The following is a 17,793-nucleotide window of genomic DNA, read 5'->3' as shown; positions in this document are numbered from 1 at the left end:
TTTTTCTTCCCTCTTCTTTCCTCTGCTGGTTGAGCTCCGATCGTCCAGTCATCCGGTCCAGGTCACGTGGGTATCATTTGCAAGTGTGGGCGCTCCTGTGCATATGTCCTCTCTTCCCGTTAGCCGGTAGCTCCACTCTCCTCTTGAGTCCTCCGTAGCCACGCCACTGACTCTGGGCCCAAGAGTCCCCAGGTCTCTTCACATTGCTTGCCAACCGGGTCCCCAACTGGGTCCACAGAAGTCTCCATGTCCTCTTTTGAATTCAGCTTGAATTTCTGGAAGCTGCCTGTCAGTGTACTGATGCAATCGTTTTAAAATTATTTTCAGCATACTTTTACTTGTATGTAATATTGATGATATTCTTTTATTTCAGCATATTATTGTGTCACCTCTTTTGGAATGAAGACAAATATGTGTCTCTTCCAGTCTGACGTAGACAAGTGAGTTAGTGCTGCATCAGTTTGTTGAGATATTTCAGTTTGTAGTCCGTCAGGTCCTGGAGCCTTGTTTTTCACCAGTGCCCTCAGTGCTGCTGCATCTTCTTCCTCCAGTACATCAGTTCTTGATCAGACACTACCTCTTGTAATGGATGAGCACAAACCCATTCTAACTGGTACAGTGACTGTGTATCTCTATCATCTTCTCTTGATGTTTCCAGCATTGTTCAATATTCTACCCATTGTTGTTGTTAAGTGTCATTTAGTCAGTCCTAACTCAATAGCAACCCTGTATTGGGTTTCCGAGGAGCAATTAGTGGGTTTGTGCTGCTCACCTTGCAGATAAGCGGTCCAGTGTTTATCCTACAGCTTGAATGTTTTCTTCAGTTCTCTCAGCTTATGAAATATTGAGCATATTTTTCCTTTTTGGTTTTCTAACTCCAGGTCTCTGTATATTTCATTTGCATGCTTGACTTTGTCTTCTTGAGCTTCCCTTTGAAGGATATCATGTTTGGTAAGGTTGGGGGGGTCAGGGAAAAAAGGAAACCCCCCCCCCCAACAAGATGGATTGGCCAAGTGGCAGCATCAGTGGACTCAAGCGTGGCTACAGTAGTGAGGTTGGCCCAGCATCGGACAGTGTTTTTGTTGTGCTGTGCATGGGTTGCTATGAGTCGGTACTGACTCGATGGCACCTAACAACAAATGCTCAAAGTAATATTTTGGCTCTCGTGGACTTGTTTTAATTTTCTTCAGCTTCATCCTGAACTTGTAAATGAGCAATCGATGTCCTGTTGCAGGGTTGTTTTGACTGATAGTATTACGCGTCACTGTTGTTTCTTTCCACAGATGTAGTCTATATAATTCTTGTGAGGCCATGTGTATAGTTTCCTTTTATGTTGTTAAGAAAAAGTATGTCACTGAATAAGTCACTTGTCTTGCAGAATTCTATTATGCGACCTCCAGCATCATTTCTTTACCCAAGATCATATTTTCCAGCTATGAGTCCTTCTTTGTCTCCAACTTTCCAGTTTCAATCACCAGTAATTAACAATGCATCTTGACTGCATGTTTGATCAATTTCAGACTGAAGAAGTTAGTAGATTTCTTGAATTTCATCATCACTGACTTGTGTTTGATGCATAAATTTGAATGATAGTAGCATAAACTGCCCTGTCCTATAGGTGTGTGGATGTAATCCTGTCACAGACTGCATTGTACTTCAAGATAGAAGCTGAAATGTTCTCTTTGTTGATGAATGTTACTCCATTTCTCTTGAATTTGTTGTTCCTCGCATAGTAAGCTATATAATTATCTGATTCAAAATGACCAATACCAATCTGTTTCAGCTCCTTAATGCCTAGGATATCGATTTTTATGTATTCCATTTCATTTTTGACAACTTGCAATTTTCTTAGATTCGTACTTTTTACAATCCATGTTCGAATGATATATGTTGCAGCTGTTTCTTTTGAGTTGTACCACATCAGCAACTGAAGGTCCTGAAAGCTTATTCCATCCATATCATGCTCTTCCCCACTCATATTTTGAGTTCCTTCCAACCTGAGGGCCTCATTTTCTAGGGCACCATATTTGACAACGTTTCACTGCTATTTATAAGGTTTTCAGTGACTAACTATTCAGAACTTGTCTGCCTTTCCTCCCTCCTAGTCTTTCTTAGTCTGGGCGCTCAGCTGAAACCTGTCCACCTTTGGTGACCCTGCTGGTATTTAAAATACTGTTAGTACAGATTCCAGCATCACAGTAACATATAGGCCACCACAGTACGACAAACTGACAGATGAGTGGTAGTATTTTTCACTGCTGTAATGTAAATCATGGACTAGAGGCTAATTGACCTTCTCATGCCTTCCTAATACACGGTGCCCTTTAGTTGTAGGCCATTTTGTTTGCCTCTGGAAACCTTCTTCTACTCTTGCAAATTTTTCTACCTCTCAGGGCTTCTCAAGGTGCCTTGAAATCTTTTTCTTTGCAGCCTGGTATGATATCTTCTCTAGTCTTAGCACATTTTTTTGTCTATTGAGTAACATTCTTCAAGCATCTCTCATAGTGTCTTTAATATTTTCCAAGCCTCCCATAGACCTGAAGACAATACCTTGCTCATAGTGAGGTTTTTTTGGTTGAATGAATGATTGTGAAAATATTAGCATTTTTTTTACAATGAAAAATTTCCCATTCTAAAACTGGTTAGTCCACATGCAAATACAGTAGTCCCTTTAGAACAGAATTTCTCAGTGGTGATATTATTGATATTTAGGCTAGCTGATTCTTTATTGTGAAGGACTTCCTTGCTATACATTGTAGGATGTTTAGTAGCATCCCTGGCCCTGGCCCTGGCCCTGACTTGCTTGTTGTCCGTGTACTCCCCGCCCTACCACCAGCCTAGTTGTCACAACCAGTGATGTCTGTGGGCTTTTCTAGATGTCCCCTGGAAGGCTAAATTGGCCCCAGTACAGAGTTTATAAGATAAAAGCATGGATTTCAAGAATCTACTTAATTGCAGTTTACAGTATATTATGTTTGAAGGGTGAATTTTAAGTGTGGAAACCGAGATAAATGTTTCATAGTTTTTCACATTTATCTAATTTAAAGAAACAATGTCAAGGACACTATTGATGCTATAGAAGCTTGATGACTTAAGAAAATTGCATTTTCAAACTCCTTTGTGTATTTTGCACTAAATAATGGATTTTATTTGATGTTTTCCACAGATTGAAATTAAAATGAAAAAGCCAGAGGCTGTGAGATGGGAAAAGCTAGAGGGGCAAGGAGATGAGCCTAAGCCAAAACAGTTCATAGCAGGTTTGTGTTCTGGCCTTAATGAGATTTAAGTTTATATTGTGTTGAAGTTAAATCACCATTTATGTTTCCAAATTAAGATACATTAGGTATAATGTTGCTTTGTAAAGTGACCTTTTTAATTTTTTTATGGAACACGTCACAAATTTGCGTGTCATCCTTGCGCAGGGGCCATGTTGATCTCTGTATTGTTCCAGTTTTTTAGTATTATGTGTTGCTGAAGCAAGCAAAGTAGCCTTTTTTTAAAAAAAATTAATATTCTCACTTAGACTCTTAACGCTATAAAATGACTGGTGACAAAATCATCCTAGAAGGAGTTGGGACTTACTGTTTCCTGGGTCACTTTATGACATAAGTTGGGGATTGTTTTTGTGTGTGGCCTTTCACAGTTGCTTCTCTTTGGGTTGTAAGTGAATTGGTGGTTTAGCAGGCTGACGTTAACCCCCACCTCCACTCTCTCTTTAGTTATTCATTTCTGTTTCATCTACTGATGCTCATATTGTAATGTGCTGGAATTTTAGTACTCCACAGCACGTTGTTGTTAAGGGTTACTCATGATGACCCTGTATAGGGTTCCAAGGAGTAGTTGATGGGTTTGAATAGCTAACTTTGTGGTTAGCAGTCCAGTGCTTATCCTACAGTACCATACCAGGACTTTTTACAGCATGTTGTTGTTAGGTGCCATTGAGTCAATTCTGACTCACAGGGACCCTGTTGAGGGTTTCCGAGGAGCGACTGGTGAGTTTGAACAGCTGACATTTCGGTTTAAACTGATGTTGCAATCCAGTGCATTAACCCATAGTGCTATACCAGGACTCCTGCAGCACATGGTTGTTGTTAGTGCCATCGGGTCAGTTCTGACTCATAGAGACGCCCTGTATACGGTTTCCGAGGAGCAGTTGGTGGGTCCTGATCATAACAAACTGTGGATAACATTGTGAAAGCTGGTTTTTCCAGGATAGTTACTTACGCTAATGAGGAACGTGTACATAAACCAAAAGGCAGTTGCTTGAAGAATCAGGGGATACTGAATGATGTAAAATCAGGAAAGGTGTGCACCAGGGTTGTATCATTTCATCATAGTTAATGTGGATGCTGAACAAATAATCTGAGAAATTGGATTATGTGAATAAGAATGTGACTTTAGGACTGGAGGAAGACTCATTAACAACCTGAGATATGGAAATGACGCAATCTTGCTTTGCTAAAAGCAGAGATGACTTAAAATATTTACTAATGAAGATCAAAGACTGCAGCCTTCAGTATGCCTTGCACCTCAGTATTAAGAAAACAAGAGTCCTCACAACTGGACCAATAACTGTTGCTGTTAAGTGCCCTTGAGTTGGTTCCGACTCATAGCGACCCTGTGTAGGGTTTCTAAGGAATGACTGGTGAATTTGACCTGCTAACCTTGTGTTTCAAACTGACCCTGCGGTCCAATGCTTTATCCTACAGCATGACACCAGGATTCTGGGCCAGTAAATCATAATAAACAGGAAAGATTGAAGTCGTCCAAGACAATCTATACTCTGGGAAGCAGCAGTTAAGAGATCAGACCATGTATAGCATTAGACATATCTTTAAAGTGCAAAGATACCAATTTGAGGACTAAAGTGTGTCTGACCCAAACCATGGTATGTTTAATCACTTATGCATTTGAAAATTGGAAAATGAATAAGGAACACTGTAGAAGAATTGATGCATTTGAATTATGGTGTTGGTGAAAATATTGGGTGAAGTACTATGGGATGCCAAGGAGTTCTGGTAACATAGTGGTTATGAATCGGGCTGCTAACCTCAAGGTCAGCAGTTTGAAACTACCAGCTGTTCTGTGGGAGAAAGATGAGGCTTTCTGCTCCTGTAAAGATTTACAGCTTTGGAAACCCTATGCAGGGTCACTGTGAGTCAGAACTGAGTCCACGGTACTTAACAACAGCAACAAACAACAACTATGGGCTGCCAGAGAATAAATAAATATGACTTGGGAGTAGTAGAGCTGGAATGCTCCTTAGAAGTGAGGATAGCAAGACATTGTCTCACGTACTTGGGATATGTTGTCAGGAGAGACTAGTTGCTGGAGAAGGACAGTAATGGTTGATAAGGCGGAAAGTCAGCAAAAGGAAGGAAATGACATGGATTGACACAGTGACCAAGAGTAGACTCAAACCTGACCACCATGAGGGTGGTGCAGGACCAGGCAGTGATCTGTTCTGTTCATAGGGAGGGCCATTATGAGTTGGAATTGACTCAATAGCCCCTAACAGCATGGAGCCATGATGACACTAGTCCTCAACTGTTTTCTTCAGGGCAGCAGTTCCTGTGCTTTTGGTTCTGAAATAATTATGTATTCACATAGAAGTTCTTACAAATATAAGAGTCCCCCCATTTACCAACTTAGTCCAATGAAAGCATCTTAACTAGCCATACTGTAATTACAAAAAATAAGAAATTGATACCAATAGTTCATTTTAAGGAACAAAATATTCGGGTTGTTAGTTAAGATTTAATTAAGCTGCTGCTTCATACATTATTTGAAGGACACAGTAAGAATGTTATGTACCTCTCGGGAATGGCTTCCAGAGATATTAGGGCTGAGGTTTGTATATGACGAAGCTTCAGAAAATTGGTAGATAAATGAAATGAAAAGATACTGGGCATTTGCCAAGAACTGTTTGAAGCTCCCTTGTATAGCTCAAAGCATTTAAAACAAGTTTTTAAGTGTCTTATTTCACTTAAATCAAACAACAGTAGGCATCCTAGTATTACTGTTATTATTTTCCAGGCTCAGAAATATCTTAAGATCATCCACTGGTTGCTATGTCTAGGATTAAAACCCAGGTTTTCAGAATGGGGTGCGGTTTTTCTGTGAACCCAAGGTGCTGCTGCTTGTTGCTGCATTCCCCAAGTCTCAAAGCAGTCTCTGCTGACATGAATCTCTGTACAGTTGTTTGATAGTATTGTGAATGAATTCAGGTGGCTCTCCATCTGTCAGCAGGTCATCTACCATCTGCAGGTGTTAAAGTTTTTTGAAATACAATACTTTTTTTTTTTTTAGTGTTACAGTTTGGAAAGTTTATAAAGTACAAGCCTTGGCTATTCAGGTTGTTATTCCTCCTGTCCTGTTATATTTTTATAACAAATTAATATGCTTGTCAGATTCATGTGTACTGCAATTTGGAGATAGCAGATCAAGGGAAGTCACTTAACCTATCCTAGCCGGTTTTCTTATCTGTAAAATAGAGATTAGAACCTCTGTTCCCACCTTCTTGAGAGTCAGTGCTAGGATTAATTAAATCTGTTTCCCAGACTTTTAATTTACCATGACATGCTTTTTTATTTTTTGGTTTTATCTGGCCACTAGTGAAAATGTAAAATATAGATCAGAGATGATTAGTGGAAGAAAGAAGATGGCTAGAAATTTGAAAACAATATACTTGTCCTGAACAAAGCTAGTTTTCTTGCTTGTTGTTGTTATTGTTAAGCGCTATTGAGTGGGTTCGAACTCATAGCGATCCTTATAGGGTTTCTGAGAAGCGACTGGTGGGTTTTAACTGCTGACCTGTGGTCCAGTGCTTATCCTACAGCACCACGCCACACCAGGTTTGTTTTTGAAGGAGAATAGACAGAGGGAGAGTTGGCTTACAAGTAAAGAGAAAGGATGGAAAACTACAGTTAGTTGACCATTAGTGGTTTCTCAACTGTTTGATGAAAAAGGATATAGAAAGGCAGGCAGTATGGAGAAAGGACATTTAGATTTAGGATTATGTCCTAATAGACTTTGTCCTGATAGACTAGTTGGGAAACTTTAAATCAGGTTTTTGAAAACCTCTCTAAATGTGCTTCCCCATATAGTAACCACTAGCTCAGTCTCGGAAACCATATACAGGATTGCTATGAGTCGCAACCAACTCCAAGTCACATAACCACCAAGCTGTCTGCGTCTCTTTCTATCTCTTTTTGTTTGTTTGTGTTATCATGAATTGAGTGATAGTTTACATAGGAAAACATTGATTTTACACATCTTCTCATTGCAATGATTACAATCCCCTCCATGCATCATCATTCAACAATATTTGCTTCTATTCCCTCTGGTTTTATTTTGGTTTGTTTTTGGATGTACACAAAAACACTCAGGAATATATAGTAATTTAAGGAACCAAAGGGCACATTTTGCAAGCCTGCTTCCTGGGTGTCAGCACACAGCCTTTCTCTTTCCATGAGTCTAGAGTCCTCAGCTACTCTGTCTCTTCATGTCATCATCTCTGCCTCCATCTCTGGTGTCACTGCTTCTCTAGATAGGGTTCCAAATTCCCTCATGCTCTTCTCTCTTGCTCCTGTGTTCCTGGACTGTAAGATTAACTACTTACCCCTTTTTGTTACAAAAATTCTATCTTTACAGTTGTGATAGTCACAATTTGTCGTAATAATAATTACTCACTATTGAATCATAAGAATCTTATCCCCATCTCCTTTCACCAGACCTGTCTAGACAAGATGGAAACTATTAATTGGGGATTCTACCTTCCCCCGCACACTCTGAAACTAAACTCCCTCTTGAAAACTTGTAAGCCAGTCACTTCATGCCTTTATAGTACCCCCCATTTTACGTAGCTAATGTCCAAGTTGCCCGTCCCTGTCAACCCTCTGTACAGAGGGGATAGGATTGATTCTTGATGTGAAGACTCCTTCACTCTCAGTTGGGTACTTTGAGCTACTACAGTATCCATAAGTAAAGGTCAAGTTCATCAAAATGTGGCAATTTATACTTGCTTCCTTTATCACAATTTTTTTTATCTTCCTCTAATCAAGTTCTGATCATGAAGCAATCGAAGCTAGGTCAAATAGGTACTGTCTGTAAATTTGGGTGTTCTTGTGTGCTTTGCTCTCAACTCTAGCCTTCCATGGCTATGTCCTTGTCCATGGGCTCAGGTGTCCCCAGGTCTCACCATACTTTGGACCAACCAGCCCTTCCTCTTCTCTCTCTCATCTCTAGGTCGTCGGGAGTGTATGGAATGTGGTCGAACTCAGCCCATATCTTCATTGCTGTCTTTCCCCCTCCTCCACTTACCAACGTGGTCTCCAGCAGGCTTACATCCCTGCTCATGTGTTCCCTTTGAGTTTCAGTCTTGGAGCGGGGTTTGTCCTGAAGGGACTTGATGCTTGCCTCGATGGCTCCCTGGCATACAACTTGCTTGTTCTTGTAGTAGCCAATCAGAGTACTGTTTTTATTTTTTATTTTTCCTGCTGCTCTTTCTTTCAAGAAGTATCTTCTGTTCCTTTAGCTGCTCCAGGCTGGTCTACTTGTCCTTTCAAGTGGAATATCCCATCTCAGAAGGTTCTGGATAGGGCTCAGGATTCCACCTAAGGTTGAAAAGGCTCTTCTTTTCAAGTCATGGAAGTCATTAGAGTTTTGTTAGACTATGTGTTTCATATTTGCAACATTTAACTCTTAAACTGTGAACTTTCTATGGAGTCCCCAGGTGAGAGGCTTCACTACTAAGTGAAAGGTTGGTGGTTCCAACTCAGCCATGGGGCCTCAGAAGACAGGCCTGTGGTGATGTGCTGCTGAAAGTTCAGAGCATAAGCCCACAGCACCACTCCAGGACTATAGTAGGTTTAATAAAATGTGTTATTAAAATAAATGTCACCTGGTTTTATTAATGTAGCTCTTGGAAAATCTTTAATTACATATGTGGCTCACATTGTAACTTCCATTACATTTTCATTGGATGGAGCTGCTCTAGTTACTAGGTCAGCTAGTTTTTTAATTATTGTAAGACTTGTTTGTCAAAATCTTGATGGCCTTGCTCTTCGGGGCAGCCTTGGAGTACCATGCATGAGTCCCTGGCCTTACTGGCGTTTCTGACTACAGTGAGCCTCCATTCATTCCTGTACTCCCTATAAGTACCATTCTTTCTTAAGTGTGTGTGTATGAACATTGCACTGTAGAATGATCAAGAGTCTTAGTTTTCAACAGTTCAAGCAGTTCTGATTGTTGCCACCTATTGAAGTAATGTCACTTATTTTTAATGTGTGAAGAAGATGGAGTTTTAACTCAGTGTCAAGTGACATGTATGATTATATTTTCATTGTGTTTCTAGACTGAAAGATATTTGAGTATCTTAAAAAGCCACATTTTAAGCATAAATAGAATCCTGTTTACAAGAGAATTTTATAAATGAAGCATCTTTTTAAAAATTACTTTTAGAATACTGTCTTTGAAGCTTTTATGTAAATTTCAGGTTCCCTTATACCTCTCACCCTTCCCCCTTTTATTTATGTACGAATCTGTCATTAGTTTTGTATGTGCCATGAGTTTATCCTTCATTGAGATTTTTTTTTTTTTTTGCTTAGAAATAGTTCCTAGATTTTATATTATGCTAACTAACTGATGCCATTTTCACTAGTTATTAATGATACTAGAAAGACATTTTTACCACCATGAAAAGTCAGTATTTGCTAAGATGCTCTATACACCATGGTCATAAAGTTTATGTATTCTTGACATGATCAAGTATGTTGATTAATAATTTTTGCCTTCTTATGTCATAGATGTAAAGAATTCATATCCATCATCATCTCATTATACAAGAAACTGGGATAAATTGGTTGGCGAAATCAAAGAAGAAGAAAAAAATGAGAAGTTGGAGGGAGATGCAGCTTTAAACAAATTGTTTCAGCAGATCTATTCAGATGGTTCTGATGAAGTGAAGCGTGCCATGAACAAATCATTTGTAAGAACATAGTTTTTCCCCAAAATATTGTAGTAAATTTCACAACATTTAAAAGTAAGAATGATAAATAGATAATTTAAAACCAAATTGCATGCACTATAGCGGGGGGGCCTTTTGGAACCGGCTGTGTCTGAATATTTCTTCTTGCTCTAAGCTTAAAATAACTTTTGAAAAAGTTGGAAGCTGTGACTGCACATTGTGGAAGATATGAGAAAAGTGGTTTACTCCAAATAAATATTATCAGTGAGTTAGAACTTGGAAGGCTAAGTAGTACAAAGGTTACAGTGGATGATGTGGAGTTAGTTCAGTTGAATTTATCACAGTGGCTAAGTGAACTGCTAATATTTATCTTTTGAAAGAATATATGGACTTCTGGGGTGGTGCTGTAGAATTCGCACTGGACTGTGAACCTCAAGGTCAGCAGTTCACACCCACCAGCTGCTCCTTGGAAACACTGTATAGGGTTGCTATGAGTTGGAATCGACACGACAGCACTTAACAACAACAACAACAAAATCATATAGTTTGAGTGTCAGATGAGAAGATAGAGGGAAACTTTTAGAACAGTGTTTGGCAAGTAGAAGGTGCATATTAATTATTTATTGGTTTCTTAATACTTTGTCTGTTGATTAAGAAAATCCAGGCTTTTTGCCAGGACAGCATAAATATGGCTGAACTGAACTTGAGGGTTGAGATTTTAGTGGCGGGTCATCACTGCAGCACACTGGGGACTATTTTGTTTGAAGATGTAAGTATTTGACATTTGCCAGTAGTGCTGGGAATGCTACTGCCTTCTATTAAGGCATTTATATTTAAAGTGAAAATTAGTATCATAATATCATAATTAAAATATCATAGTTAATAAATGTGGTTGAGCCTTAGATATTCCACATATATGAAATAATGTGGTATAACTGGTTATGATTGCGCTTTTATCCTTGACCCATTTTCCCCAGTGGGAAATATTTTTTGCATTTTGCAAAAATATAGTCCAGTATCACAACCACATTGATAGCAATTAAGATAGAGAACATTTCCATTGCCATAGGGATTCCCCTTGTTGTAATTTTTTAGCCATACCCACTTCTCTGTCATTCCACCCTTCCTGAACACTGGAGACCACCATAATCAGATAGGTAGTTTGTAAATATTTTTTCCCAACCTAGTTCACCTTTTTTCTCTCTTTACACAGGGTCTTTTTAAATAAAACTGTTTTATTGTGAATTATGTGATAGTTTACATGGGAGAATATTAGCTTTACATTCATCCTATCGTATACCGTTAACATTTCCATGGTTACAATCCCCTCCATGAATCATCAACCAACCAAAGGGTACTACACCCTGCAAGCCTGTCCCCTGGTCGTCAGCACACAGCCCCTCTCCCTCCCAGCCATTCCATCTCTCCATGTCACTGCCTCTGCCTCCATCTCTGGCATCACTGTTTGCCTGGGTGGGGTCCTGCACTCTGCTGCTCAGTCCAGGGACCTCCGCTCCTGGACTGCAAAGTCAACCACTCCCCCTCATTTTGGTACAAAATGTCCACCTTTACATTTCCAACCCTCACTGTCAGTCCTGATCATCATTATTCACTATTGTACTACATGAGTGCTATCCCCATCTCCTTTCATCAGTACCTCCCAGACAGATTAGATACTACTCAGTGGAGATTCTACCTTCCTCTGCACCCTCTGGATCTAGGCTTCCTCTTGAAAGCTTGTAAGTCAGTCACTTCTTGCCTTTGTAGCCCATTCCCCACCCCCCTTTTTGAGCAGCCAATGTCCAAGTTGCCCATCCCTGTCTATTCTGTGTATACAGGGGTTGGGAATGATCCTCGCTGTAAAGATTTGTTCCCTTTTTTGAGCTACTGCATCCATAGGTGTAGGTCAAGTTCATCAAATTGTATCAGATTACTGTTTATTTCCTGTTCTTTCTGCTTGTAGTTGAGCTCTGATCATCCAGCCATTGAAGCCAGGTCAAGTGGGTATTATCTACAAGTGTGGGTGTTCTTGTGCACATGCCCTCTCTTTTTATCAGCTGGGCGCTTTATTCTCCACTCTAGTCCTCTGTAACTATGTCACTAACTCTGGGCTCAGGAGTCCCCAGGTCTTGCCACACTGCTGGCTAACCAGGTCTTCATCCGGGTTCACAGGAGTGTATTGAACATGGTTGAACTTAGCTCGCAGCTTCATTGCTGTTTTTCCCTCACTTCCCTTTATCGCTGACCAATGTGGTCACCAGTCAGAGTACGTGTCTGCTCATGTATTCCCACTGAGTCTTAGTCTTGGAAGGGGGTTTGCCCTCAGGGGACCTGACCACTTGCTTTGATGTCTCCTGGGTGAGCAACTTGCTTGTTCTTGTAGTAGTCAGTCAGACTGCTGTTATTGTTTTGTAATTTTTGTGTTAGTCTTTCTTGCAAGAAGTTACACAGGGTCTTTTGCTGAGCCTAAGTTTTACATTTTAATTAAGTCAGTTTATCAGTTTTTGCTTGACATGTGTCTACCCCCTCTGCAATCATACTGTAGGTGTGTAATGTATTGAGTTGGAGCAGACTTATTCCTCTCACTTTTTTTTTCCAGTATTAATTTTGATATTCTAATTCCCTTAATTTTCATAAACTTTAGAATAATTTTATGTCTATTTGTATAAATTCTGAGGTTTTGATATTATGGTAAATGGCTAGTCAGTTTGGAAAGAATGGGTATCCTGGTCTATTTTTTAAGATAATTAGATCTCTGATTTCTTTCATCAGTTTTCAGCAGTAAGTTCAGTACATGTTTTGGCATTTTAGTATCAAAGTACTTAATTCATTTTTGACTGATTATAAGTTGTATATATTTATTTTCAATACCCACTTGCTGATTGCTAATTGATTTTTGTATCTTGTAGTCTGCTGTTGTGCTGAGCTCACTCTGTTGGTTTTTTATCTAAGATTTCTTAGGACTTCCTATGTAAATCATGTCTTCTGCAAGTAGGGATAGTTTTATGTCTTTCTTTCTGATCTTCTGTTCTTTATTCCTTTCTTGCCATATTGGACTGTCTAGAATTTCTAACAGTATGTTGAATTGTTGTTAAATTTGTTAAGTGCCATCGAGTCAGTTTTGAGGAAGCAGCTGATGGATTTGAACTGTGACCTTGAAGCTAGCAGGCCAGTGCTTATCCCTACAGCCCCACATCATGTTGAATAAAAGTGGTGAAAGTGAACTTTCTTTTCTTGCCACGTTCCTGATATTTGGGGAAAAGCATTGTTTTTCATCATTAAATAAATGTTAGCTGGAGATTCTTTGTTGTAGATGTACTTTATCATGTTGAGAACGTTCTCTCTTTTTCCTGTTTTTCTTTAAGTTTTTATCATGAATGAGTGTTGACGTTTGTCACATGCTTTCTATCAGTTGATATAGTTATGTGATTTTTAAAATTTTTTTTCCTCTTTTAGCCTGTTAATGTGGTGATTTCATGCCACTGCTTTTCAGACATTGAACTAGCCTGTATTCGTGGAACAAACTCCAGTTGGTCATAGTGTATAGTCTTTTTTTGTATTACCAAAATCTATTTGCTGAATAATTTTTTTAATGAATGTTTATATCCATATTCATGAGGAATGTTTGTCTCAGTAGGAAACTGTTGTATTCTTCTATTTTCTGTAACAGATTATGTAGAATTGGTGTTAATTGGTTGGGGAAAAAACAACAAAACACCTAGAATTTACATCTGGGCCTGGAGATTTTTCTTTTGAAGATTTTAATTTCCAATTTACAAATTCAAATGATCTGTTTCCTGTTTGGGTGAGTTATGGTAGTTTTATTTTTCAGGGGAGGATTGTCTAGTCTGTCTTACTGGTCAGATTTATATGTTTGTAGTATCCACTCATCCTTTCCACACCTGTAGTGCATTTTATTCCTGATCATCTCTTTTTCTTTGTTTTGCCAAAGCTATGCCAGTTTTATTAATTTCTCTCTCACCCCGCCAAGAACTAGCTCTTTGTTATATTGATTTTTCTCTATTTTTGTTTTAAGCCTTCCATTTCTTCATTATTTTCTTCTTTCTGCTTGCTTTGGGTTTAGTTTTCTGTTCTTTTTCTAGGTTCTTCAGACAGAGGCTTGATTTTACTGATTTGAGCTTTTTTCTCTCTTGTATTGTATGCATTTATGTTATAAATTCCTCTCAGGAGTACTTTAGCTATCTCTCACAATTTTTTTTTTATATATTTTCATTTCGTTCAGTATATATTTTTATTTTTCATGCAACTTGTTTATGAATTATTTAGAAGTATGTTTAGTTTCCAAGTGTTTGGAGATTTTCCTGTTATCTTTCTGTTGTCTGATTTTATTCCACTCTGGTTGGAGAACATACTCTGTGATTTAAATTTTTCTAAATTAGTATTTTGTTTTATTATGCACAGTGTGGTCTGTGTAGGTATATGCTCTGTAGGTACTTAAAAAAAATGTGTATTCTACTACAGTGTGGGTTGGATGAATGTCAGATACCATTGGTTGATGGTGCAGTTGTTGAGAGAGGGTCTCAAACTATACTTGCTGATTTATCTGTCCTTACAGTTTATGCTTAACAGATTTTATAGTATTGTTATTTGGGGATTTTTTAATTTTTATTTTAAGTTAATACATTTATGTTTATTCAAAGAGTGCTAGGTCTTCTTTGAGGGTTAGTCCTGTTATCATTATATGTGTTGTCATTTTCTTTATCCTGAAGTCTAGTTGAGATTAATATCTACTAATATTTAATGCTATTTTGTATCTTTCTGATACCAGCCATTCTATTCCTGGTGTGGTGCTGTAGGATAAGTACTGGGTTACTAGACAAAAGGTTGGCGGTTCAAACACACCATCTGCTTCTAGAAACCCTAAATAGCCATGGCACTGAACACTAACAACGGGGGTAAAGTGGTATCTCATTGTGATTTTGGTTTGTAGTTCCTTAACACCACTGCTCCTCAGAAACCCTAGACAAGGGTCACTGTGAGTCAGGACTGACTTGATGGCATTTAATAACAATGCTGATGATCTTTCTAAGTGCTCCTTTGCAGTTTGTATAACCTATATAGGTTGTGGTTGGAGAAATAACACAGTAATTAAATGCTCAACGTTAAGGTTGGCAGTCCAAACTGACCAGCTCCTCCACAGGAGAAAGATGTGGTAATTTGCTTCTTTAAGGATTGTTGTTGTTGTTGTTGTTGTTATGTGCCGTGGAGTCGGTTCCGACTCATAGTAACCCTGCACAGGGTTTCTGAGGCTGTAAATCTTTACAGGAGCAGAACGCCTCATCTTTCTCCTGCAGAACCACTGGTAGTTTCGAACTGCTGACCTTGAGGTTGGCAACCTGACTCATAACCACTACATTACCAGAGCTTGGAAATTCCATGGGACAATTGTATTCTGTACTACGTATTGTTACTATGAGTTGGAATACCCTTGATGACATCGGGTTGTTGTTGTTTTTTAGTTTTTATTGTGAATTATGGGTGTTTACATGGGAGAACAGGAGCTCTGGTAGCATAGTGGTTATGAATAGGGCTGCAAACCTCAGGGTCAGCAGTTCAAAACTACCAGCTGTTCCGCAGGAGAAAGATGAGGCTTTCTGCTTCTATGAAGATTTAAACCCTATACAGGGTTGCTATGAATTAAAACTGGCTCACCAGCTGCTCCTTGGAAACCCTATACAGGGTTGCTATGGGTCAGAATCTACTTGACAGCACTTAACAATAACAGCAAATAAGTCAGAATCCACTCAGTGGCAGTGTGTTTTCAACTTGTAACAAACCTGGATAGGGTTTTCAAGGCTTCTACTCTGATGTGGAAGCAGAAAGCCTAATTTTTCTGCCGTGGAGCCACTGGTGGCCTTCAACCACCAACCTTGTGGTTTTCAGTTTGGCTCTTATCCTGTGGAACCACCACACTCCCTCTTCAGGCTATATGTGCTTTCACAAAAAGATTATGTTTGTTCAACTGACCATAAGATTAAACAGCATGTAGTGTCCTTGTGACAAAAGTTAAATTTGAAAAATGATTTAAATAGGAGCCAATAAGCTGATTTCTTTGTAAAATGAAGATGTATCCAAGATGCTAAAGACTAATTTCATAAGCCTTTTCCCATCCTTTTAGTATGTAAGTGTGCTCAGTGAGCGTCTGTAAATTAAAAATATGTCTCATCTAGACTGTGAGCTCCTCTGGCACGGAAATGTTATTTGATAAAAGACCCTGAATTAATAAGATGAGATGAAGTATAGGTGGGCAGAGGACACTTGTCCTTAATTAACTTATTCATGTACTGTCTCCAGAGTAGAGTAGGCCACTTATTAGTTTCAGTGGACTCAGATGTTGGTCTGGGCCTTAAAGTGATGCTTTATTTCATTATTTACTATTATCATAATTAAACATAACAGAACCATGGCAGTCCTGATATTAGTACTTGCCAAACACCGAGACATGACTGTGCTGCTACACCTACACACACACACACACATATTTGTATTTTGTTGTTACGCTGTTTTGGAGGTTCAACGAATTTTAGAACATTTAATGTACCCCATAAACTGTCTGAATCAAAGAGTGTTTATTTATTCTGTAGCCAATCACAGTTGATATTCATGTACAATTTTTTAATGTTTTATTGTGAATTATGTGATAGTTTACATGGGAGAACATTAGCTTTACATTCATCTTATCGTATATCATTTTATTGCCATGGTTACAATTCCCTCCATGCATCATCAACCAACCAAATGATACACCCCACAAGCCTGCCCCCTGGTCATCATTACACAGCCCCTCTAACTCTCTGGGTCTAGCGTTCCCAGCTGCTCCATCTTTCCACGTCATCGTATCTGCCTCCATCTATGGTGTCACTGTGTCTCTGGGTAGGGTCCTGCATCTGCTTTTCTCCCTTGATGGTCCCAGGGACCTCTGCTCCTGGACTGCAAAGTCAATCACTCCCCTCCTTTTGCTACAAAATGTCTACCTTTACATTTCCAACCCTCACAGTCAGTCCTGATAGTAATTATTCACTATTGTACCACATGAGTGCTATCCCCATCTCCTTTCATCAGTCCCGCCCAGACAGATTAGATACTGCTCAGTGGAGATTCCTCTGCACCCTCTGGATCTAGGCTCCTTCTTGAAAGCCAGTTGCTTCTTGACTTTATAGACCCCCCTTCCCTCCATTTTGGGTAGCCAATGTCCAAGTTGCCCATCCCTGTCTACCCTGTGTGTACATGCCTGTTGGTGTATTCCCTTTGAGTTTCAGTCTTAGAGGAGTGTTTGTCCTGAAGGAACGTGATGGCTAGTCTTGAAGTCTTCCTGGTGAACAGCTTGCTTATTCTTGCAGTAGCCAGTCATGCTGACATTTTTGTTTTGTTTTGTTTTTTCTGATTATCTTTCTTTGAAGATGTATCTTTTGTCACTCTAGCTATTCCAGGCTGCTTGTCCTTTTTAGTGGGATTGTCTCACCTCATAAGGTTCTGAATGGGACTCAGGATCCCACCTAAGTTCCTATATTCTGTATAGGCTTTGCAACAGGCCTATTTCACTGGGCAAGTTCTAGAACCCCTTTTATGTATTCCAATCAGTTATAGGCTGAAGGTGGGCTTACAAGTAGTCTGTAATCATGTTTCCCAACATTCCTTTCTATCCCACTCAAGTGTCTATTTTACAATAGTAGGCAAGGGAAACCAATATTCATAAGACTATCAAGCATTTTAGTATTATTTCTCTTCTTCAGGCTATGTGTAGATCCCTGTATCACAGAGCTCTGTTGCTCCAAGGTTGAGCATGCATCACTGTTTATCTCTGT

The 17,793-nt window shown here is 39.2% G+C and overlaps 1 protein-coding gene across 1 annotated transcript in view; it reads left to right on the top strand.

Annotated features, from left to right (window-relative positions):
- SUGT1 (SGT1, suppressor of G2 allele of SKP1 (S. cerevisiae)) overlaps positions 1 to 17,793 on the top strand; it is a 77,285-nt gene that overhangs the window by 52,443 nt on the left and 7,049 nt on the right. Inside the window, exons 11-12 of the mRNA XM_006837675.1 lie at positions 3,167 to 3,257; positions 9,807 to 9,988. Coding sequence (XP_006837738.1) covers positions 3,167 to 3,257; positions 9,807 to 9,988 — 273 coding nt within the window. The remainder of the gene's footprint in view (positions 1 to 3,166; positions 3,258 to 9,806; positions 9,989 to 17,793) is intronic.

The sequence above is a fragment of the Chrysochloris asiatica genome, unplaced genomic scaffold (genome assembly GCF_000296735.1).
Source record: "Chrysochloris asiatica unplaced genomic scaffold, ChrAsi1.0 scaffold00022, whole genome shotgun sequence".
Taxonomy (NCBI): domain Eukaryota; kingdom Metazoa; phylum Chordata; class Mammalia; order Afrosoricida; family Chrysochloridae; genus Chrysochloris; species Chrysochloris asiatica.
The sequence above is the reverse complement of the archived record's forward strand: the minus strand, read 5'-3'. Positions and strand labels throughout refer to the sequence as shown.